We start from the raw sequence: 23,577 nt of genomic DNA, 5'->3' as shown, positions 1-23,577 counted from the left end.
TACATTAAACTATAAATAATAATTTTATTTAAAATATATACATACAAACAATTTTATTTATTTATTAATAATATTATAAAATTTTGACAATAAAATTATATACATAACATCGTGCCACATTGTAGCTTGTTTTGACCAATAGAGAAAACTATAACTTTTGGATAAAGGAATAAATTTCTTAAATAAATAAAAAATATAAGGACATTAATTTGGATATAAAAATAGGGAGATTTTTTTTCTCAAAGGTAAAAAACAAACTAAAGCCCTGTTTGGTATTGAGTTTCAGAGCCTGAAACTGATTTTCTGAATAAAAACATCATTTTAAATACTGTTGAGAAAAATAGTTTGAAAAAAGTTATTTTGTTATTTTAGTTTTCTTATAATTAAAACTGATCAAATTTAATTTTTAATTATTTTTTAACACTCTCTAACTGATATATTTAAAAAAGTTTTAACAGTAATGCTAAACAAGTCCTAAGTCGATATGAAAATCAAGACAAAGAGCACTTCCTCTAACAGATTAAAAATGAAGAACAAGCAATGGAGAGCTTAACTAGCTAGAAAATGAGCTGCTTGATTACAGTTCCTTTTCGTAAACAAGAAGGAGCCCTTGTGGAAGGAGGATGATAAGGATTGGATATCTTCAATGATACCATGGATACTCAAAGGAATGACACCTCCTTGTAGGGCCTTAGTGACTATCTGTGAATCCCCTTCGATAATGTCTCCCTGAAACCTTTAGCTCTAGCAAGCAACACTGCTTCTTGGCAAGCAAGACTCTCAAAAATCAAGGGATCAGTGATTCCCTTATTAGTTCTGCACACCTAACTGCAAAGAAAGCCCTAGTGATTTTTAGCTATGGAGGCAAGAGATCCCAACCTTCTCCTTTTGTTAGCTGAGGTATCGAAATTAATTTTGATTTCATAAAAAAGGGGGCAACTAGGCATTTGTGACGACACGATTTTGCTTGCTTGGGAGAGTGGTAGAGTTTGCGTTGAGTTGAGCTTGAGCTTCCATACATTCTTCAAAATGATTAATAGCTCCCAAAATTACTTAAGTATAAGGCAGCTCCTAGTTGTTAAAAATGAAGAGGTTCCCGTTTTCCCAACAGTGTCAAAGAAGAAAGACAAGCAGAACAATGAATTCCAAGCCTTTTTCTTGTTCTTGAAGAAACAGCTAAATGATCCATTAAGCTCATTGAATCTTAACTTGAGTGGGGAATGAATCCAGAATCCTATCGCCTTAGGATAAGAAAAGGGTATGGGCTTATGAGTTTCAATTTCTCCAGATAATTCACATTCTTTAGGCACATGCTTTAATCTCCTATGAAGCAAATCTGTTATTGGTAATCTTTCTCTTAAAAGACTCCAATGGAATATAGAAAATTTCTTCGGGAGTGAGAGAATCCACACACTATTCTAGAAGGAAGCTTGCCCTTCTTGAGTTGAGAGACCTGGACTCGCCTGCAGGAAATCACTATGCGAGTGAAGGATTTGCTTGGTAGTTTAATACCCTGATTTGACTAGATAATCCCCCTGGTTTGAGAAATGCTAAACCCATTTATCCAGACCACGAATCATGGGCACAAGAGTAGCTAGGATATTGCACATTTTTTCTTCATGGAAATTGTCTCTGAGCTTTTAGATGTTCCAAGATTGACTATCATCATGAATGAGCTGAGATCCTTAAATAATGCTAACGTCATTGTCATGTCTCACTTGAAAGGATTTGGAAAGGATTTCAGGTCCATCTTTCATATGCCATCGAAAACCATTTTGAAGCACATTCCTACCCCATAAAATGCTCCTCCATTTGCAAGAAGGATTGCTACCCAAATCGCTTTAAGAAAGAATGAGTAGGGAAAGTATTTTCCTTTCAGAACTCTGCTAACGAAAGAAATTGGATTAGAGATAATCCTACACCCTTATTTAGCAAGCAAAGCCATGTTGAAGGCTCCATGGGTTTTAGCATCACGCATAGATTTCCAAGAGCTCCAATTCATTTTCTTTTCTTCCTTCCACTAGACCCACTAGAAATTGGACATAAGTCCATTAATATCTCGACATAATGATTTTGGCAACTTGAAGTAAGACATAACATAAACTGGGATAGTTGCAGTTACTGCTTTTATCATGATATATTTGCCTCCCTATGAAAGAAGTTGCTTCTTCCATCCTGCAATTTTTTGGAAAATTCGATCCTTAATTAATTTGAGATGACAAACCCAAGAACTTGTTCTGACCATTGAAATTGGAAATTTGAAGCATTGAAGCAATGTTAAGTCGAAGATTTCTAGAAATGTTTCTACTCAAAGCCAGGCTGATTTGTCCAAATTAATGGATTGACCATGATCTTTTAGCAGAACTGAAGGATTTTTTTAATCATCTCAGTATTCTCCATTGAGACATTAGAGAAAATGATCGAATCATCTACAAAGAGAAAGTATGAGGTACATAACCTTGTTTTGAAATATAACTTTTTATAGAAATTGACTAGTTAAGATAAGGCAATCTCATTATTAGCTTTTTTTTTATTAAATTTTAAAAATAAATAACTATTAACTTATTTAGAATATAAAACAATTTTTTTTTATAAATATTTAGAAACATTTTTTAAATAAAAAAATAGTTATAATTGCCATCGATTATCAACGGCTGCAATTTCCATTTTCCAGTCGCAAACTTAAGTCCTCATCCACGCCATCGGATAAAAGCCTCCCAGACAAATCGCCGACTAGACCACCACACATAATGGGACGTGCAATTCTGTCTCAGTTTCTCCTCCTCTCCAACTGTCCTCCTCGCCTGCCCTCTTCACTGTACTATCTCTTATCTTTATCTCAATTTTCTTTTACTTTATGCTCTTCACATTCTAAAACAATCTCAAGCAGGTCGCTCACTGGATTTCGAAGAGAATATCTGCGAAGTTCGTTGCTAATTCGTCGAAATTCGAGATGCGCCACGGGTCTCCGTTGCAACTGCAGTGTCTCGCTCTCGGAGCCCGCTGCTCCGGAGAGTTCTTCGAGCTCTGTAAAGTAATTCTCTCTCTTTTTATTGTATATACATTTTAAATTACTGAAATTGTATCAGGTTTAGTTTAGCGGCTGAAGAATGTTTTGGTTTTATTTCATTATAAGATGATAAAGAGGTTGAAATTTGTGTTGTGCCATGAAGAAATCGTGTTAAAATTTAATTTCGAATGTTTTTGTTTGCGGGTTTCGATTCAGTGAATGCTTTGATTTACAGGAAGAGGATAGTTTCAGGAGTCCAGCCGACGGGATCTATCCACCTTGGGAATTATCTTGGTGCTATAAAAAACTGGATTGCTCTTCAGGTTGTCTTAAGCTTTTTTAGGATGAAGCATTTTAAACATTTTTGGAAATAATGATGATTCTTTTAATAGTGATTTAATCTCTACATAAAATGCTTGAATCATTGCTCGGTTTGGTTGTTCTATGGCTGTTTTCTTGTTCAACGGTTAATGTAATCCTCCTGAAAATATCTGAAATGGAAATTTGATTGATGAACTTGCATAAATAAGTATTTTTTTAATTGCAAATTTATATTGTGCTGTTCCTATGGATCACTTGTCAACATTATGCTGCTTTTTCAATTTTGCAGAATACGTATGAGACTCTCTTCTTCATTGTGGACCTCCACGCGGTATGTTTTTAGATAGTCAAAGCCTCTTTAAGTTAATCTATTTCTGTGGGGCCAAACTCAGCAGACTCTTCTGTTGCTCATGTTCTAGTTTTCTATTTATCTGGGCTTCGTGATCTCTATCACTATCAATATATTTTTGTACACTTTTCTGATTATATGTAGTCATGGTGTTCTGAAAATTTGTATTGGTCATCTTTGTGGTTTATGTAATTTGTGAACCTACAGTTATTTGTATACGTGCCAATCATAATAATTTGTTTTTGAGATGGTAGGATTACTTTAGTTGTGGATGACGTGCTTGTGTCCTTGCCACTTGGTCTTAAACAATGAACAGTGGGCCGTAGATGCCATTATGCGTGGAGCTAGTAGCGTGATGGATCTTGGTAATTAGGTGGTGAAGAGAGTGATGGTTTGAGTGAGCCAATTAGAGAGTGGGTGAACAGTGAGGCATGCAATGTGGAGGTCAAACCAAATTGCTAAAATTCCTTGATATTAGATAGGATTATGAGGAATCCTGTTATGTGTGGAATAATGTTGCCTGGTTTTCATTTCTTATGCGAGTTGAAGCTAGCTATTTAGTTTATTATGAATATCAATCAAAATGTACTTCAGGAACTTTTTGTTAAAATATACCATGATTGTATATGCTTACTGGGCATCTCAGCAATTATTCCATTTTTTTCTGCTTAAAAGGTTTAGAGAAAAGATAAAGCTTTGGGTTTGAGGTTGTTATCACTGCTTCCTGGTTTATGCATTAGTGCTTATTCATTGCCCTGGAATTGAGGATTTAACTTTATCTGTGAAACATTTCCATGTTTCGACTTTAAGAATTCTTGCATTGAAACTACCCTACATGCCACATCCATTATTACTTAAATGAACTTACTGGTGGAAGTTTTTGGAGTGCCAACACAGCAGTCCCAAGTTTTAGAAAAAACAGAAAAAGCCACATTTTTGTTTCACTGTGTTGTGGACATGGCTTTTGACTGAAAAATAACAACCATCTGTGTTTAGGGAGTGAAGCTGCATGTGAGTTCTAAATAATTTTAAATGAAAAAAAAAAGAAAAAAAAGATATTTAGGTGGAGACTGTATTATCTTGTTAATCTTATACACAATCTTACCTTCTTGGTGTAACTGTTTTTTGGTACAACGGTTCAGTCCATCTCAACTGCTGCAAATTTCTTTTTAACTTACAGATTACACTACCATATGATACACAACAATTATTGAGGGCTACCAGGGATACTGCAGCAATTTATCTGGCATGTGGTGTTGACACTTCCAAGGTCATGCAACTTTTGGTGCTTGACAATGCTATTTAGAAATATGCATCTTTTTGGACATTTGGTGTTAATATCTGTTAATAGTCTGCTTACTCTGATTTGTACATCCAGGCTTCTGTATTTGTGCAGTCCCATGTACGTGCTCATGTAGAACTAATGTGGCTTCTAAGTTCTGCCACACCAATTGGTTGGCTGAATAGAATGATTCAGTTTAAAGAGAAATCTCGTAAAGCGGTAGGTCTATAGCACAATGACACTCAATACCCAACAACTTGTTTATATTTTTCTCATTTCCAATTACGTATTACAACTTGTGTCTCCTATTAATGATCTATATTTTGATGCTTGAGATTCTGGTTAATGTTGCATTTTCTTTATGTATTTGTATCTTCTTATGAATTTGGATTAATTGAATGCCTGTGTTTACAATTCAGCAGGGTGATGAAAACGTTGGGGTTGCCCTTTTGACTTATCCTGTTTTGATGGCATCTGATATTCTTCTGTATCAGGTGGTTTTTAAAACATGCAGATCTTTTATAATGCTAATGAGAAGAAATTGTGCTTCTTGGAAGTTTTTATGCAATATTTAATTTGTTTCTGCAAATGAATAATAGAAGGTAGCGTTGGGAGCAAGAGGATGGGTATCCTAAATTTTCAGCTGTATATGATAGCTATTAATAGAGGGTGGCTTTGGTGTAGTGGTAAAGTTACTCCGCTTGTAACCTAGAGGACATGGGTTCGGGCCATGAAAATAGCCTCTCTAGAAAGCAGGAGTAAGGCTACATACATCAATATTTCCCAGAGTCCAAAAGTGTGGGATGCTTTGTGCACAGGGTCACCGTTATATGATAGCTATTAATAAACTGATCATAAGTAGATTGGGATTAGGTAGTTGAATTGAGTTGATTGTTATGGGTTAATATGCAATCCTGATTATTTATTTGATCTCATAAACTCTTAAGACTTTTTTTATTATTTTTTTGCTCATTTACTTCTTTGTATTGGTGAATGATGATAAATTGGTAATCAAATATGCACAATCCTCTAATTTGCAGCATGCCTCTGTAGTCTGACTTTGTCCCAGTTGGTGAGGATCAAAAGCAGCATATGGAATTGACCCGTGAGCTAGCTGAGCGCATTAATTACTTATATGGAGGAAGAAAGTGGAAAAAATTAGGAGGGTAGGAAGTTATATATCTGTTGTTCATGTTGCATGTTCTATTGAAAAAAAGTTGAATGTTATTAGCTTATTGCACTTTTGGCTTGTTGAGGTTTTTTATTTTCTTCACAGGCGAGGAGGTGCTATCTTTAAGGTGGATTCTTCTTCTTGATATCTGGTTGACAATCCTCGGATGGGATTGGGTTGACGAAGTAACAAGTGATAGTAGTAATCTTTACTTAATGCTTTTCCTAATGTAGGTTCCTGAGCCTCTTATACCACCTGTTGGAGCCCGAGTTATGTCTTTGACAGATGGTCTTGCCAAGGTGATTGACATCATAATTTTGACTTTATTGATTTATAATCTCAAGTTTGTTTAGTTTAACACATTTGTCATGCCATCAATGAAGGCAATGAATATAAATTGGAAAATACTGAGTTTTTGTACATTTTCCATCTATTAATCCATTTGGGATTGTGGTTAGGAGGCCAAAAAGCTAGTTTGAAGTTGCTTTTTGGAAAAGCATTCTTTTAGATGATATTGGAGAAAGTAATTTGAAAAAGTTGTTGTACTTTTTTTGAAGTTTTTATCACTAAAATATGTCAAATTTAAATTAGAATAAAAATTTTAAGGTTCTTAATAAGCATTTTTGAAATAGTGCTTTCCTCAATAATTGCTCAAACAACAATATCAAACAGGCCTCAAATCTCATTGTTTTCTATTTAATAATTTGGTTGACTAGTTTCTTTTTAGTTATGTTTGTAGAAGATTATAAATTGGATAGATTTCAAAAGTTGTCCATGAATTTTAGGGTTTGTAACAAAATTGTCCCTAAACTTAAACATGTAACATAAAACCCCATGAACTTTGAAATTTTGCACAATAAAATCCTTCTAATTTTCAATAGCCAGTTTAGGCAATCTATAATAACAGTGACATAAATAATTCTCTCTCTTATATGTGATAGTGACAAAACTAGTTATGACTTTCTTCATAAATTAACCATAAAAAAATTTTAGTTATATGAAATAGTGAAGCATTAGATGTATAGTAGCTGATTAGAGGGACTCTGCCTTAAAATAACAACAACAATCGTTCACGTTATCGCTACTTTAGATTGTCCACATTAGCATGTTACTTATAAATTGGTTATTGGGAGTCAAAAGGATTTTACTGTGTAAAATTTCAAAATTTAAGGAGTTTTATGTTACATTTTTAAGTTTAGGGACGACTCTATTATAACCCCTAAAGCTCAAGGATGACTACTGAAATTTATCCGGGATCTCTTATACATATTGACATTTCCCTGTGATTTAATATTTATATAGATGTCTAAGTCTGCAGCTTCTGACCAATCTCGAATCAATCTTCTAGACCCAAAGGATGTGAGTTGCCACCATTTGCCTTTATATATATTTTGTTTCGAATGTTGCATTTTTAAATGTAATTAAACATTAGTAGTGGTAAATGCTGTGCAAATCTTTTCTTCTTGGAGAGTTGAAGTAACAGCAGTGTGTTTGCACCATTTGCCTCTGTATGTATTTCATTTTGAATGTTGTATCGTTAAATGTATTAAACACTAGTAAAGGTAGAAGCTGTGCAAAATCTTTTCTTCATGGAGAGTTGAAGTAACAGTGGCATGTTTCTCTGGTTGGGTAAAATTTGCATCTCAATCCTCCTGAACCTGAAGTCAATGGTAAAGTTACTAGTTTCTTTTTAAAACTTTCTTGTGTGCTTGCTGCATACCTCTAAGTAGTGCCTTCTTTTCCAAGTTTTGAGTAAATTCTGTCTACTTGATGGTTGATATGGTCTTTTTGATAGATGGTAGACTATGATTCTCTAATTTTTATGGGTATTTGAAACTTGATACTTTGTTTTGAATAATTGTGCTGTTATGATAATGTTGATAACAAGTATGTCAAATCAATAAGAATTGTTAGGAAATGTTATGGTTTTTTTAATTTCTCTATGTTTTTTTTTTCCTTTTTTCTTTTTTTTTTTTTTCTACTCTTGTTTGGATATATGCTCATTATTGATTTTTTTCTTTTTTCATGAGTAATTAATAGACTATGTCTATTTTGTTTTTTGGAATTTCATTGTATTCCTCTCCTTAAATTTCACGTGTTGTTATTGTTGTTGTTGTTGCTATTATTATTATTATTATTATTATTATTATTATTATTATTCATCACTGTGTAGGTGATAGCAAACAAGATAAAACGATGCAGAACTGATTCATTTTCAGGGTTAGTTATTGATCTATCTTGCAAATTAGAATGTTTTTCTCATTCTTCGGTTGATAGCATGTTACAATGTCTAGTGTGATTCTCTCCTTGTAATTTTTACAGCCTTGAATTTGACAACCCTGAAAGACCTGAGTGCAACAATCTTCTTTCAGTATATCAACTTATCTCAGGCAAGACGAAAGAGGTAATGGAATCTGTTTCTACTTTGCTTTTGCTTGACTTACTTATATCTCGTCTGCTTTAAGGTATCCCACAGTGAATGTTACACTGGTAAATACTTTCCCGTTGCAGGAAGTTAAGCAGGAATGTCAAGATATGAATTGGGGCATGTTTAAACCCCTCCTAACAGATGCCTTGATTGATCATCTACATCCCATCCAGGTTCTACTGCTGCACATGCATTCTACTTCACTAGGGATGGGTGGCAGTATACTTGGCATACTTAACTACATGTGCCTTTTATTTTGTCTGATAATCTTCTTCTTCTTCTTTTGGGACTCTTGGTATCTGAATGAGCTATCCTTGTGTAATGTATTTGTTTAAGTGTATCACCATAATTGTAATTCATTAAAATGAGTTGTGGCTTTGTTAGAACTTCCTAAACACCATTGTGCAATATACAAAATGAAAATTACCGAGTTAGTTTTTTCATTCTCTTGAATTTGTGTGTTAGTTTTTTTTCATGCTGGCTCCATCAGCTAAGGAGATGTGTTTGTGCACATACTGGCATGATGCAAGCACACCATTTTAACCAACTTCTGGCTAAGATGTTCCTATGATGCATTATGCCTATGTTTATATATTATTCTATCTCTGCGTATGTGTAGATACTTTGCTTGTGATTGCTGTGTGATATTGTTTTATGTTCAATCATTTCATGGGTTCCCCCATTTTGCTGACACCCCTGGGTATTGCTATTTTTCGGTTGAAAAGATTGCCAATTTGTATCCGTTGTTGTTAAGCATTACTTACCAATTGTTCCCCATCCTTTCATCTATATTTTCAGGTTCGTTATGGGGAAATAATATCTGATTCAGCTTATTTGGATAGAGTGTTGGAAGAAGGTGCCACTAAAGCTGCAGAGATAGCAGATGCCACTCTCAATAATGCATACCAGGCAATGGGATTCTTGCGGGGATGAGCAGAATTGATGCTAGAGGAAGAATTTATATGAAAAGATCTGCAAAGCAGCAACCTTAAAAGTTAACTTTTGGAGGATCCATCATTGCCTACAATTATTTGGAACATGCATGAGCATATATTTGGTGAGTGAATGGGATAATTTATTGGGAAGGCCCCACAATTTTTTTCCTTGATACAACATCTATCACAAAGACAGGTGTCTCTTTTATTCTCTGTTGATTGTTGAACTTGCTATTTTATGTGACAAATTCTCCACGCTATAATTTTTTAATATAGTGGTAATCTTATGTTCATCTTATCTTTCTCCATTATTATTTAATATATCACCTAAACTGATTGTTGGATGAAAATTTGTTTTACCATTTTGCTTACTGTTTTGGTTTACATGTTTGCAGTCTTTTATAGAATATAGAAAAATGAACTATTCTCTTGCCTTGAGTGACATATTTTGGTTGACATTATTGGTAAATCCCTGACCATCATGTTGTGGGTGCATTTTGCTCATAGATAGATGGAGCATATCAGAATCTGGTGTATATACCTTGCAGGAAACCCTACTTCAATCTCATTAGAATTCATATTTTACTTGTTATAAAGAAACCAGAAAATGAAAAAAAAAAAAAAAAAAAAAAAAAAAAAAAAAAAAACAACTTGACTAAATTGATTAAGAGGATGCATGAATAAGATTGTGGTAAAGTGGGATTCTAGTTGAGCATGAATTGTGCTCTAGACAATTCATGTTACTTAATCTTTTACATGGATTTTGTAATGTTATGGCTGTATAGAGGGTTGGAGAATTGAAAATAGGTGACATTATTAGGCTTGGACATGAAACCTTCAATTGCATGCCAATCATGAGGCTCTGATTATTCTCTCCGCCCGCCCGCGCCCCAACGTATTTGTTAGATAGCATAAATTTTCATTTCACAGTTCGCTTATCATGCAACTATGAGAATTGGAATTTTGGAGTATTCCTTCTTGAAAGTTCATCCTGATTAGAAGCTGAACCTGATATTTCATATAGCATCTATCCTTCTTTTGGTGGGATTCTTATCATCATGGGAGAGAGTGATAGCAAGAGGGAATATTGATCCTCCAACGAAAGAGTAAAACAGCAACTATATTCTCATCCTATTCCATCCACTCACAGTTTGCCCTTTTTGAAAAGGAGATATGACCACCCATGGAGGGAGACAGTGAGAAACCTCTTCTTTCTTCTCCATCTCCCTCCCTCTCTCTGTCTCTCTTTCTAGTGGGTGGCAAGGGAATAAAGGGAGGATGATGTCTTGCTCTTCTCTGGACTTTCTGCTTTAATATCTTTTGTTTGACAATTGCAAAGAGCAGATTTACTGGCTGCTTATTGTTGATTTTCGTCACTTTGCTGTTCTGTGTTTGGTTATCATGTTATGCTTCAATTTGAAGATCTAATGATTGCTTATATTAGCAGCAGTGACTCAACTGGTTATGGTGTTGGATATAATCAAGCCTGTACTGATTGGCCCTTTCTGTTACTACTATATAAAAGTTATCTATTGGGGGATATCGCTATTGCTTATCATAACGTAGACATAATTGAGAGGAGAAATACCATGCAAAAACCAACTTTATATGTGAGGATAGGTATTTTAATTCTACCTTTGAGCAACACCACAATGAACCTTTACTGAAATTCTTTGTGTTTGCTGTATGCTATGTTAATTTACAAGGGGAAAGAAAAGGAGATGTTGGGTGTATTTTTTTTTTTTTTTTTTTTTGGGCATATTGACCAATACAAAGCCAAAGATATTTCAGGAATTAGTTGCATTTTATTTGGCACTTAAATTTTATAAAAATGTAATTATTTAATCTCTATAATCGGTGAATGTGTCTCTGACTTTTTGTACATTTTATTGTTACATTTTATAAAATTCAGAATTTTAATAGTTAAATTTTTATAATCTTAAGGATTCAATAATTAAATTTTTATAAAATTTTATGTATCAAATGATATGCGTCATGTTACTTTTTACACAAAATTAGGGATTAAAAGATATTTTTATAACTAATTATCTTGTTAATTAGTAAAAAATGAACATATTCTTCTACTTCATGGAGCATTAAAATCTGTAATATTGTAAATCTTGAAAAGAAAATAACATTAAAATTATTGTGGAACATGGTACCAGTTGAAAATGGATTCAGATCTGAACCGAACATGTATGGGGTCGGTTTTTGAGCTTTTCTAGTACAGGTTTGAAAACCTAGGTTCCAAAATAAAAAAATCATTTGTCATTTCTAAAAACTCTTATATAGTGTTATTAAAATCAAACCGTATTAATTCACCAGATTGGAAAATCAAAGTCTAAATCGATCTAAATTTACAGTTAAATCAGATTACAAATTAATTCAATTTGACTCGGTCGAACAGTCGATTGATTAATAAATCAATGTGACTAATCGTGACCCAGTTGGTTTAACCAGTCTCGGGTCCAATTTTTAATTTTAGTATTAATGAAGGGAATTCAACCCAATACCTCTTAAAGTCTTTAAAAGAGTTATAAATATTAGAAATATAATTATACATTTATAAAAAAAAAATTCGTTTATTACTCATAAATATTAAGAAAATCAATAAAATATTTAAAAATTAATTACTTTTATATAAAATTTGAAAATACTATTAAAATTTATATAATATAACTTAATAAAGTTGAAAATTTTGATTTTAAATTATTAAAATTTAATTAATTTATCTATTTATATTAATATATTTTATATTTAATTAATTTTTAATAACTCAGCTATTAAATCACAGTTCATCCATCTAATCCAAGATCATCTTATTCTAGATCGAGTTTAATAACATTGTTCTAAGGTCTTAGCTCTGCTCATGTTTATAAATGACCGTTGTAATTATGCCACGTGTGGACGGCTGCCGCAACGCACTTTTTATAAACAATGAATATATTTTTTTTTTCCAATATTCTTTAAGGGCTGATGTCGGAGTTGTATTCGGGAGATGTAGAGCAGGGAGGGGAATGGTTTATATTTTTATTAATATTTAAATTAATCGAATTTTAAAAGGATGAGATTAAGTAATATATAATTAAATTTAAATGAGTTTAAATTTAAAATTTAATATTTGTGATAAGTTTGAACTTGATTCAAATTTTATATATTTTTTATTTAAATTTATTTATATAAATATTTAATTAAATATAAAATATATATTTTTATAATAATATTTATAAATTTTTATATATTTTATTTTATATAAAATAAAATTAAAATATTTTATAAAATTATTAAATTTTTAAAATATAAATTATTAATAAAAATTATTTTTTTATATAAATTATTAATTAAAATATATAAAATTAAACATGTTTGAGTATTTACTAAGTAATAATAATTAGAATAGGTATAGATTCGGATAATTGAGAATAAAATTTAATTAAATTTGAGACAAATTAATCGAGTTTAGATTTGGATATAGTGATTTTCGTGGTTATCTTACCCATTGTCATCTCTAATCTAGAGTTTTAACTCTAGTAAAAATAAATGGCGCTCAATTACATTTTATACTTATTAATTTTAATTTAACTATTTTTTATTTTTTTAATTTTAGTATAAAAATTTCGATTAAAGAAAATTAAAAAATTAAATTTCTTAATTTTTGAGTTTAAATTAAAAAAATAATAAATTTAATTTTAAAATTAAGAAATTAAATTTTTTTATTTTTTTATTTAAATTAAGAAATTTAACACATAAACTTAAATTTTTTTTTACTAAATTGAGTTTACATTTAAACTCATAGATTATTTACACAAAAAATAAAAAATGAACTAAATTAAATTTCTCTAATAAGTATAAGGTTAAATTGAATATTTTGCTAAAAATAAATTATACTAAAAAGAAAACTTTTACCCAGAATGAAAAATAAATTTATTATTATTTTTTATTTATATATATTTCCTCTCAGGGACACGAGGGAGAGACCAGAAATTTATTTTTTTAATATTAAGGAAAATTGTATTTATATTTGCTGACTGAATATATATATTAATTTAACATAGTGAATTGCTATTTTATTATTGATTTACAGCACATAAGCCTTTTCTCATGGTAAATTAGAGATAATTTTTTGTAGATATTTAATCTGATCGAATTTAATAGAGTAATTTTTATATATATCCTATTTATTGCGAGGTAAATATTAAATTATTATTCATGATAGACCAAAAAATAAATTTTATAAATGCAAAAATTAAACAAGTCTTACATGTAATTTTCTACAAAACTATTTTTAGTCAATTAAAATTTTTTTTAATTTATAATAAATCAAACGTAATACTTAAATTCATATCCAGAACCTTTAAAGTATTAAAAAAAATGTAAAAAATTCAAAATAAAGAAAATAATTTTTTTAATATGTACTTAAATGCTATGAAAATCATAAGTTTAGTTCTATAATAGAATAAAAAATAAATAAATAGAGGTGTGTAATTAAAAAATATATAAAAATATAAATTGGCATAATTATGCATATGAAATGAAATAATTATCCTTTCCTTTCCGCTATGAATATAAGATAGAAAATAAACGACTAGTGAGGAAAAAATTATATATTATCTCCATAGCTAGAGTGACAGACCAATTACAAATTGATACATAAATATTTATTATTTTTATTAAAAAATTATTCAATAATTATATTCTACAATATATATATATATATATATATATATATATATATATATATTTTTTTTTTTTCGATTGCAATCGAATAAACTGATATCACTAATTTAATTTCGTAATTTAGTTTCATTTGTATAAAACTTCTGTTGGATTTGATTTTAATTTTTAGGATTTTTATTATTTTAATTTGATTTAATTTTGAAAAAAATTTTAATTTTAAAATAAGTTTAAACAAGATAAAATTATGAAATAAAGTGAAATCATATTAAATAAAAAAAAAACATATTAAAAATCTAAACCAACCGTTTTTTTAATATTTTATAAATTTAATTAATATTTTATAAATTTAAGTAATCTCATTTGAGATAGCAACAGATTATAAATATCTGATTTGATTAAATGTTAATAAGATGAATTTAAATAATATATAATTAAATTTAAAATTTAATATTAGTGATAAGTTTTGAATATTTTTTATATAAATTATTAATTAAATACTACTCATTAAATTTAAAATAATTTTAATTAAATTAAAAATAAATTTAAATTTTAAAAATATTAAATCAATTCGAATTCAAGAAACGTAATTTTTTTTTTGGCATCACTCTAAATTCAGGTGTAATCAATGTCAACCGAACGCGTAGCCTTGATAACATTAATATATAATTTCTCCTGGTTAGGTCACAGGGGACGGAATTTATTACATGGCATGGCAACGCAGGGGGATTCTTCAAAATAAAACTTGTTTGGAGTCCAAAACTGTTACACAGGAAGACACGTGGCAATGGAGCAAGGAGTATAGGGACTATATAGATCCACTTGTTTTTTTTTTCTTGAAAATTAGCAGTACACGTGTCCCTTGTGGCCTGATATTTTCAAACTTTTTCCCCGCAGGTACACTATATATAGCAGAGTCCATTTCACAGAGTTCACAGCCCTTTGTTATCGTTGTCATCTACATATGGAAAGAAATCAGTTGAAACGCCAGGTCTCCCACTTCAGAAAGTCCCTCTTTGATCAGGTATTTTTTTCCCATTTTCTCTTCATTTTCAACATAGGCATATTTCACAACAATTTTTGTGACGGTACTTAATATTTTGATTAATTTCTCTTATTTATATTATTTAATAGTATAAATATTTATATTAATTTAAAAATTAAGAAAATAAATTAATATTTTTTTTATTAAATACATAATTTTTCTCATAGCATTTAATATTTTAATTAAGATAAAAAAAAATAATACTTATGTTTTCTTTTATTTTATATTGACTAATTAATCTAATAATTATTTTTATTAAATATTTTTATTTTAAATTATTATTTAAATAATTAACAACTAATAGAATATTTAATAATGACTATAACAATTAATAATTACTAAAATAATTGGTATTGTTTAATTCTAATTGATAAGAAAGAGAAACTGCGGTTCTCGCAAACTATAAGAAATAATATTTTTATTTAGTTCAAACTATAAATAGTAATATTTTTGTTGACTAAATAAAAAATATTGGGATAAGAAAAAATTACTTTAAAATTAATAAGGTTTAATTTAATAGTATTGGAATCCAATCTGATATCTACTGAACGATTCATATTAATTTATGAAAAAGGCAAATCACCTTTTATTGACAGTGAAAGTTCTAGACCTAAAAATCATTGCTCTACAATATTTTTTTCTGGAACATTTATATACTGAGCTTCTTTGGGAAGCGAGCAAAGAGGTTCTCATCCATTCTTTCTTTGGTGCAAAATTTTCAATCTATATGAAAAGACTGAGCTATTTTAATCTATTTATTAGGTAATTTATCACAAATAAAATATAAAAAATTAAAAATAAATAAAAAATTTCTTATCTAATGACATTTTGCAGCGTTTTAAATCAAATTATATAAAGAAATAGTGATTTCAATGATCAATGATTGATGGGTTGTTGCAGGGATACCTTGATGAGCAATTCATGCAACTTGAGGATTTGCAGGATGATGTAAACCCTAATTTTGTAGAAGAGATTGTAACTTCTTTTTATAGTGATTCAGCTAGATTGATCCACAATATAGAACAGGCACTGTAAGTAATACCCTTTTAGTGATCATCATTACTGTGATGCTGGAATTAGTTTTCTCTTACTATACCTTCTTCATTGCAGAGTGAATAGGCCTGTTGATTTCAGTAAGGTGGATGATTACATGCACCAGTTCAAAGGAAGCTGCTCAAGGTATAATTAAACCAAACTAGGGTTAAATATATATCGAGGAATAATTTGACAAGTGGTCCACATGCATTATAAGAATCCAGTACGAGTCAACTTTAATTATAAGAATCTTTAGCTAAAACCACTAAGGAAATGGGATTCTGGGTACGTACTAAAATTTCTAAAGCTGTGATTTTCTGGTAGCCCAATTGTGTTAAGGTAAAAAAAAAATAGAAAAATGGGCGTCTAGTGTTTTGCTATTGACTTGATGATTTTTATTTTACTGCAGCATTGGAGCTAAAAAGGTGAAGATGGAATGCTCACAGTTTAGGGAATACTGTTGTGCAGGAAACATTGAGGGGTAAATTCCTCCTCATTCTTCTTCTTCTTCTTCTTTTTCTTCTTCTTCTTCTTCTTCATTTTATTCATTGCTATTTTTTTTTTTTAAATAGTAAAAAAACACATACACATACAAATGTTTATACACACATTATCAATTCCTCTGGATGTTCTCGGTCTCCAATACAATTTAACCGGATGTCGAATTACCTGAAACTACAAAAAAAATAAGATCAACAGTCTAATGGTAGTTACTAACTTTGATACTCAAGTTAGAGAATGCTTCTGATGATCAATGTCACCACTTTATTTATTGCAGTCATAATTTGAACATATTTAACTGTTTTAGATGATTAATCCAGTAACTAAAGGGCTAACATTACTGCAGATGCATTAGGACTTTTCAGCAACTCAAGCAAGAGCATGCCACTTTGAAAAGGAAGCTCGAAACTTATTTGCAGGTTAATTATTACAGTAGCACGTATAGTTTCTGCTTTAATCAAATCATAAATTTTTAATAAAATTACTATTTAGTTGATGCATTTTAATGAAATTAATTATTTAATCTTTATATTTTGAAAAATATATTATTTAGTTATTTTTTTTAAATTGTTTAGTCTTTCTATCTTTTTTCATTAGTCAATATCTTTCAAACTATTATTTATTCTTTCTATTTTAATGAAACTAATTAATTAGCTCTTATATTTTAAAAAACATATCATTAATTAATCTATTTAATTTAATTTTAATAATTATTTATACCTAAATTATCCTAATCCTATCACTTTATTTTTCTTTTACCTTACTTTATTTTCCTTTTTCTTTATGTTTTTTTTTCTTCTCTACACTCACGCCTTTATCTCCTTCATTCTCTCTATATTTTTTATCTTTTGATAAAAAATAATGTAAGTTATCTATGCAAAATAGTTAATCGATTTTCCTAAATCTCTAAATAATTAAGAAAAATTATTTTTTAATAGAGAAAATAGAAAAATAATATATAAAAAATTAAATAAAAATACTTAAATAATTCAAAAAATATATAAATTCATATTTAGCATCCACAATAGCAAGATTTTCATTTTTATCAAGAATACGTTTTTTTAAAATATCATATTTTTTAAAATATAAGCATCAATAAATTAATTTTATTAAAATTAAAGAACTAAATACTAATATTTTTTTAAAATATATAAATTAATTAAATTAATTCTCTTAAAATAGATAAATTAAATAATAATTTAATTATATTGATTAATAAAAAATTTAATTGAATAATTAAATAGTTTAATAGAAATAAAATATATTAATTAAATTATTTTTTTAAATATAAAAATAAATAATTAATTTTATTAAAATATAAAGATTAAATAAATTTATTTGAATTTTAATTCTACTTAATGGTAATTGTGTGGTTATATTTCAGTTGGTAAGGCAAGCCGAGGCTGCATGAAGTGGGAACCGACTGGATGACTACAGAGTCCCCCACTAGCTATAAATGATGGTTGGAGAATTTGTCTTTGGCTGTCTTATCAGATTATCCAAATTCTATTATTAAAGAATCAAAACGCTTTTTGTTTCTGTGCTTATGATGATCCCATCTTCATGCATGCATGAATCACAACATGAAAAATCTAACTTCGTTAATTTCAAGACCGACTTCAATGCAAATTTACAATTTCATCCTTAGATTTTGCTTAATATCATTCTTTAATCTCTAAATTTTAAAAAATTAATTATTTAATCTTTAAATTTTATACTATATTATATTTTAATTTTTTAAATTTTAAGAAATTAATTATTTATTCTTTAAATTTTACACTATATCATACTTTAGTGCTTATAATTTTAATATACAGAATAATTTAATCTTTTTATCAGTTGATGAAATTATTATAACATTAAAACTACAAGGGTTAAATTATTTTATATATTAAAATTAAAAAGATTAAATAATTTATTTCTCAAAATTTAGGGATTAAAGTGTAATATATTAAAAAAACTTAATAACTAAATAATTAATCTCTCAAAATTCAAAAGACTAAAATATAATATAAGGTAAAATTCAGGAATCAAATTATAAATTTCCCTTCTCTAATATAACCAAATATAACAGGAGACAGGAAATTCCAACTCTAATTTTTATTCAACTTGTTACATGTAAGTTCAATTTATAAATTTTGTGGAATTACTAGTTTTCTAACATTAAAGGATTAAATTTTGAGACATGTATGTTGAGTTTATCATCATTCCTTAATTTCAATGCGTACAATAAAAATACTCAAATTTTAATTTAATATGATCCAAAATTTTTCTTGTCAGATTCTTTAGGTACATGCATAAGTAGATTAGATATAATAAAAAATAATTTAAAATCTTTCTATCTAAATATAAAAAAAAAAATTAGATGAAATGAAAGAGTTATCAATTATTTTTCAATCACAATTAGAGACTATTCTCTCTACGTGATAGAGAGATTCTCTTTATTATATCTAATTCACTTAGACATGTTCAGATTAGCTTTTGAACAATTATTCAATAGGATCTGGTCATAGAAATTTTGGGTGGTATTAAATTAAAGTCTGAACACTTTTTTATTATAAATTAAAATTGAGAAATAATAATAAAACATTCTTAAAGTTGATGGACGGTAAATAAAATTAGATGCATTTATGTATTTATACCAGCATAGCCTAACTGGCCTTTTGTTTATGAGAGGGTCTAATGTGTATTTGAACCTGTCCATACAAGAATCCAGTTATTTGCAATTTTTGAGCCCATCTTAATTTGCTTTCCAGCATAGCCCTTTAACAACAACTTTCATGTGTTGAAAAGTTTAAGAATTTGTTTGGCACTGAGATTGAAGGAATAAAATTATTTTTTCTGAAAAAAGTAATATTTTAAATGTTATTAAAAAAATTAGTGTGAAAAAAAATATTTTATTCTTTTAATATTATTATGATTAAAACTTATAAATTTTAATTTATATTATTTTTTAATACGTTCTAATTAATATATTTAAAAATAATTTTTTTTTACAGTAATTCCAATAGTAATGCTCAACAAAGCTCTAAAGTGAGAAGAGAATAACAGATCAAAACAAAATGATTGATGACACTTTCATAAGATATGTTCCACTCCGATTTTCCAAAAACAGCATGAAAATAACTTTGATTTGTAAAATGAAAACAAATCCAATCAACATCCTATTGTAGTTGACTCATGATGTGTAGTTGGCCTATGATGTGTGTATAAATTATTAGTTTGCATTATTGTATGATTAAGAAATTAACTAAAAGGATAACAAGATAGACTTTAGAAAATAATTAGTAGAAATTATCTCTTATTTTAAGATAAGTCCAATTGAAGAGGAATGTATTTACTATCTCGAATATAAATTTATTGAATTTATATTTAAGAAGGGTAATAGACTTATGTAAAGGATAAATTATCACTTTTATCTCTTTTAATGAATTTATCCTTTCTGAGTCTACTTCTTTCATCCATCTTCATTGTATTAATATATTAATATCGCGGTAATATTATGAGAAGATAATTGCTAAACTAGTTAAAAAGGTAACGCCAATAGAAATCCTTTCAAGATGAAAATAACTTTGACTTGTAAAATGAACACAAATCCAATCAACACCCTGTTGTAGTTGACCCATGATGATACAACTACTCTGAGCAATCTTTTACACGCATGATCAAAATTTATCTTTATTAGTACTGTCGTCAACAATTCTACAAGCTCCTAATTACAATTGACACAAAGCCACTAATTATCACTATCACCAGCTCTTTGAAATGATTTTCTTTTAAGCCTATTAACTCCAATAGAAAACTTGGGTCATATTCCTCAGATTTTATAGGCACGTGAACACGAGAGCCACCAAAATGAAGCATGTTGCATTGATATGAGTGATTTGAAATTGGCCGGTTGGTTGGCAGGCAAATATGCAATCATAAAAAAGGTAAATTATTTTTTTTTATCAAGGAGTCATGTCAAAATGTTAATATATATATATATATATATATATATATATATATATAATAAATAGATTTTTCTTTGTTATTGTTACTTAGATTATAAAGTAGTAATTTTTTTTATTATTATTATATGATATTTTAAATTTTAGTATTATTATATTACACTTATCTTATTGATATTATTATATTTAATAATTATAATAATTAATATAAGTAATTATTAGTATTATTATTATCATTAAATATTTTTATTATTATCATGATTATCATAATTTTTATGATCAATTAATTAAAAATATTATATATATATTTTAATAATTTTATAAATTTTTTATTTAATAATTTTTAATTATAAAATTAAATAATTATATATCTTAAAATTAATAAAATAATTTAAAATTATATTATAAAATAATTACATAAAATTAAATACTTTACCCTCTCTCTACTTTTTATATATTTAATAAATTTTAATTTACTTTAATTTTATTTTTTTAATCTTATTTTAGTACATATTTAAAAGACATTTTCAATTATATATTGAATGCCATACATATAATGAATTATAAAAAATAAAATAAAATTTTATTTTCATAATTATGGGAAACAAGAAATTTATATTAATATTTTATTTTCATTATTTTTTGATATTGTTTGTAGTATAATTAATAAATAATTAATATTATTATTTTGGTTAATATTAATCATATTATATTATTTTATTATTATTTAGAAAAAACTTTAAATTATATACATATGTGTTTGTGTGCACACGTGCGCAAAGTAATTTCATTAAATTTTTTCTATTTTTTATTAATTAATTATATAATTTTTTTAAACTATGATTAAGTTATTAATTCTTTAATTATGTATATATAAGTTATAAATTATTTAATTATTATACTTTAATATTATAATAAGTAGCTATTATTATTATTATTATTATTATTATTATTATTATTAACTAGAAAGTTCAATTTAATTTAAAAAAAAGAGTTAATTAAATTAATTTATTGATTATAACGCATATGCTATATATATATATATATTCTATTTTCGTTTCATGATGAATAGATGACCCAGATTTTTATAAAATAAATTTAAGAGGAGATATGGATTTAAATTTATCACATTTATACTAAGTGATAATTTTTAATTGAATTTATTAATGATAATGTTTTATGTATTTTTTAAACAGTTGTAATATATAATTATTATATAATATAATTTTCTAAATATAATTCTTAATTATTTTGATATTTCAAATTTAAATATTAAAAAATATTGATTTCTAAATATAATTATCATTTATTATAAAGTTTCTTAATTTTTAAACACATTTACTACAATTAAATTTAGCGTTTAATTGTTTATGACTTACCAACTCAAGGCATTTAACTTTATAGTTCTACGAATATTATCATGACTATTCAATTATTACCGCAATTGAAAGTTTAATTTCATTTAAAATATTTCATCTAAATGAGAACCAAGTATATTTGATTTTTTTATGAGAAATTAATGATCAAATTTTCTTTTAAACATGTCTAATTATTAAAAGTAATGCTTATCCATTAATTTTTAAATTTTTTTTAAAAAAGTTAATATTAAGTTTTTTTTTTTGTATTTTCTAACTAACTGTAATATATAATTATTAAATATAATTATCACACGTTATCATCTTCCCTAATTTTTAATTTAAAAATATCAATGGCAGTAAAATTAAGACCTATATTTACTTTAAAAGAAAATCAATATTTAAATATTTTCTTTTTTTATACATTTAATAAATTTTAATTTACTTATTAATATTAATTTTTTGTTATCTTAAAATATTTAATAATAATAATAATAAAAATAATAATTATAATTATTATTATTATAACTTATGGCCATTAAAAAAAACTTATAGCAATTAAGACTATTGATTTGAGAACAATTGCCAATTTATTTAGTCAAAATCTATTGCTAATATTTTACAATTTTAATATTTTAAATAACATTAAAATTCTTTTAATTAAAAAATAATTTTTTTAATTAATAATTATTTAATGACCTTTTATATATATATATATATATATATATATATATATATATATATATATATATATATATATATATATATATCATAACACGGGTATTCTGCTTGTTAATTTATATATCTATATATTTAAAAAATAATAATAATTTAATTCTTATATTTTAATTTTGTTAAAAAAAATATATTTTAAAAGATAAATGAAAGGATTTTTTTATTTAACGAAGTTAAAATATAGCAATTAACTCATTAAATTTTAAAAATAAAAAAAATATTAATTTTGACATATCTTAATAACAAAAAAAATTACCCTAAAAACAATCAACAAGTGAAGAATTGAAAACAAAGAAAAAAAGATAAAAGGAGAAAGCAAAAAAGCGACCCCAAAGTAAAGTAGAGAATGATGATCATGCAGCTTTCGATCATATCATAACAAGTGGGACACAGGGTGGTCCGCCATTATAGAGATTTTATAAGTGTGTTAAAAGTTGTTGTGATGCTAATGATGAAGAGAATGACTCTGGTTATTTTTGTTCCATTATTCATTGAACATTTCCATTCCTTCCTTTGAAAAAACCAAAATCAATATACTTTGACAGCCTTTCTCCTCCCCGCCCGCCCATGAAACCCTGCTTCCTCAAGCATGCTACAAAATGATAAGTGCTTATTCCAATGAAATATATATATATATATATATATATGTTAGATTTAAAGTTCAATTCTCCCTTTCCATACATATGTATAATAATAAATAACAATAATAATAATAATAATAAATAATAATAATAATTAAATTTTAATTTAAAACTAGTTGGGATTGATTATGTTAATTTTTTTTTT

At 27.4% G+C, this 23,577-nt stretch overlaps 2 protein-coding genes across 2 annotated transcripts; both read left to right on the top strand.

The window, feature by feature from the left end:
- Positions 1–2,649: 2,649 nt before the first annotated feature.
- On the top strand, positions 2,650–9,789 carry LOC110639773 (tryptophan--tRNA ligase, chloroplastic/mitochondrial). Its single transcript, XM_021790852.2, has 15 exons — positions 2,650–2,818; positions 2,891–3,034; positions 3,246–3,333; positions 3,621–3,662; positions 4,861–4,950; positions 5,059–5,181; positions 5,385–5,456; positions 6,016–6,128; positions 6,239–6,260; positions 6,367–6,432; positions 7,436–7,492; positions 8,307–8,353; positions 8,456–8,537; positions 8,645–8,734; positions 9,360–9,789. Exons 1-15 carry the CDS (start codon positions 2,751–2,753, stop codon positions 9,492–9,494), a joined length of 1,239 nt encoding a protein of 412 aa, XP_021646544.2. The 5' UTR covers positions 2,650–2,750; the 3' UTR covers positions 9,495–9,789.
- Positions 9,790–15,113: 5,324 nt separating this feature from the next.
- LOC110639772 (histidine-containing phosphotransfer protein 4-like) lies at positions 15,114–18,284 on the top strand. The gene is made up of 6 exons (XM_021790851.2): positions 15,114–15,194; positions 16,116–16,246; positions 16,326–16,394; positions 16,660–16,731; positions 17,098–17,170; positions 18,136–18,284. Exons 1-6 carry the CDS (start codon positions 15,135–15,137, stop codon positions 18,160–18,162), a joined length of 432 nt encoding a protein of 143 aa, XP_021646543.2. The 5' UTR covers positions 15,114–15,134; the 3' UTR covers positions 18,163–18,284.
- The last annotated feature ends 5,293 nt before the right edge of the window (positions 18,285–23,577 follow it).

Source organism: Hevea brasiliensis, chromosome 4 (assembly GCF_030052815.1).
Source record: "Hevea brasiliensis isolate MT/VB/25A 57/8 chromosome 4, ASM3005281v1, whole genome shotgun sequence".
Classification (NCBI taxonomy): Eukaryota; Viridiplantae; Streptophyta; class Magnoliopsida; order Malpighiales; family Euphorbiaceae; genus Hevea; species Hevea brasiliensis.
This window is presented reverse-complemented; position numbering and strand designations above follow the sequence as displayed.

What these genes read in the sequence shown, in the direction of transcription:
- LOC110639773 (XM_021790852.2), top strand. Translation starts at nt 2,751, where the DNA reads ATGGGACGTGCAATTCTGTCTCAGTTTCTCCTCCTCTCCAACTGTCCT. An exon ending in AAAACTGGATTGCTCTTCAG is followed by an intron (nt 3,334 to 3,620) that starts GTTGTCTTAAGC and finishes TCAATTTTGCAG; the next exon opens with AATACGTATGAGACTCTCTT. An exon ending in TGACAGATGGTCTTGCCAAG is followed by an intron (nt 6,433 to 7,435) that starts GTGATTGACATC and finishes ATATTTATATAG; the next exon opens with ATGTCTAAGTCTGCAGCTTC.
- LOC110639772 (XM_021790851.2), top strand. Translation starts at nt 15,135, where the DNA reads ATGGAAAGAAATCAGTTGAAACGCCAGGTCTCCCACTTCAGAAAGTCC. An exon ending in TTCAAAGGAAGCTGCTCAAG is followed by an intron (nt 16,395 to 16,659) that starts GTATAATTAAAC and finishes ATTTTACTGCAG; the next exon opens with CATTGGAGCTAAAAAGGTGA. An exon ending in AGCTCGAAACTTATTTGCAG is followed by an intron (nt 17,171 to 18,135) that starts GTTAATTATTAC and finishes GTTATATTTCAG; the next exon opens with TTGGTAAGGCAAGCCGAGGC.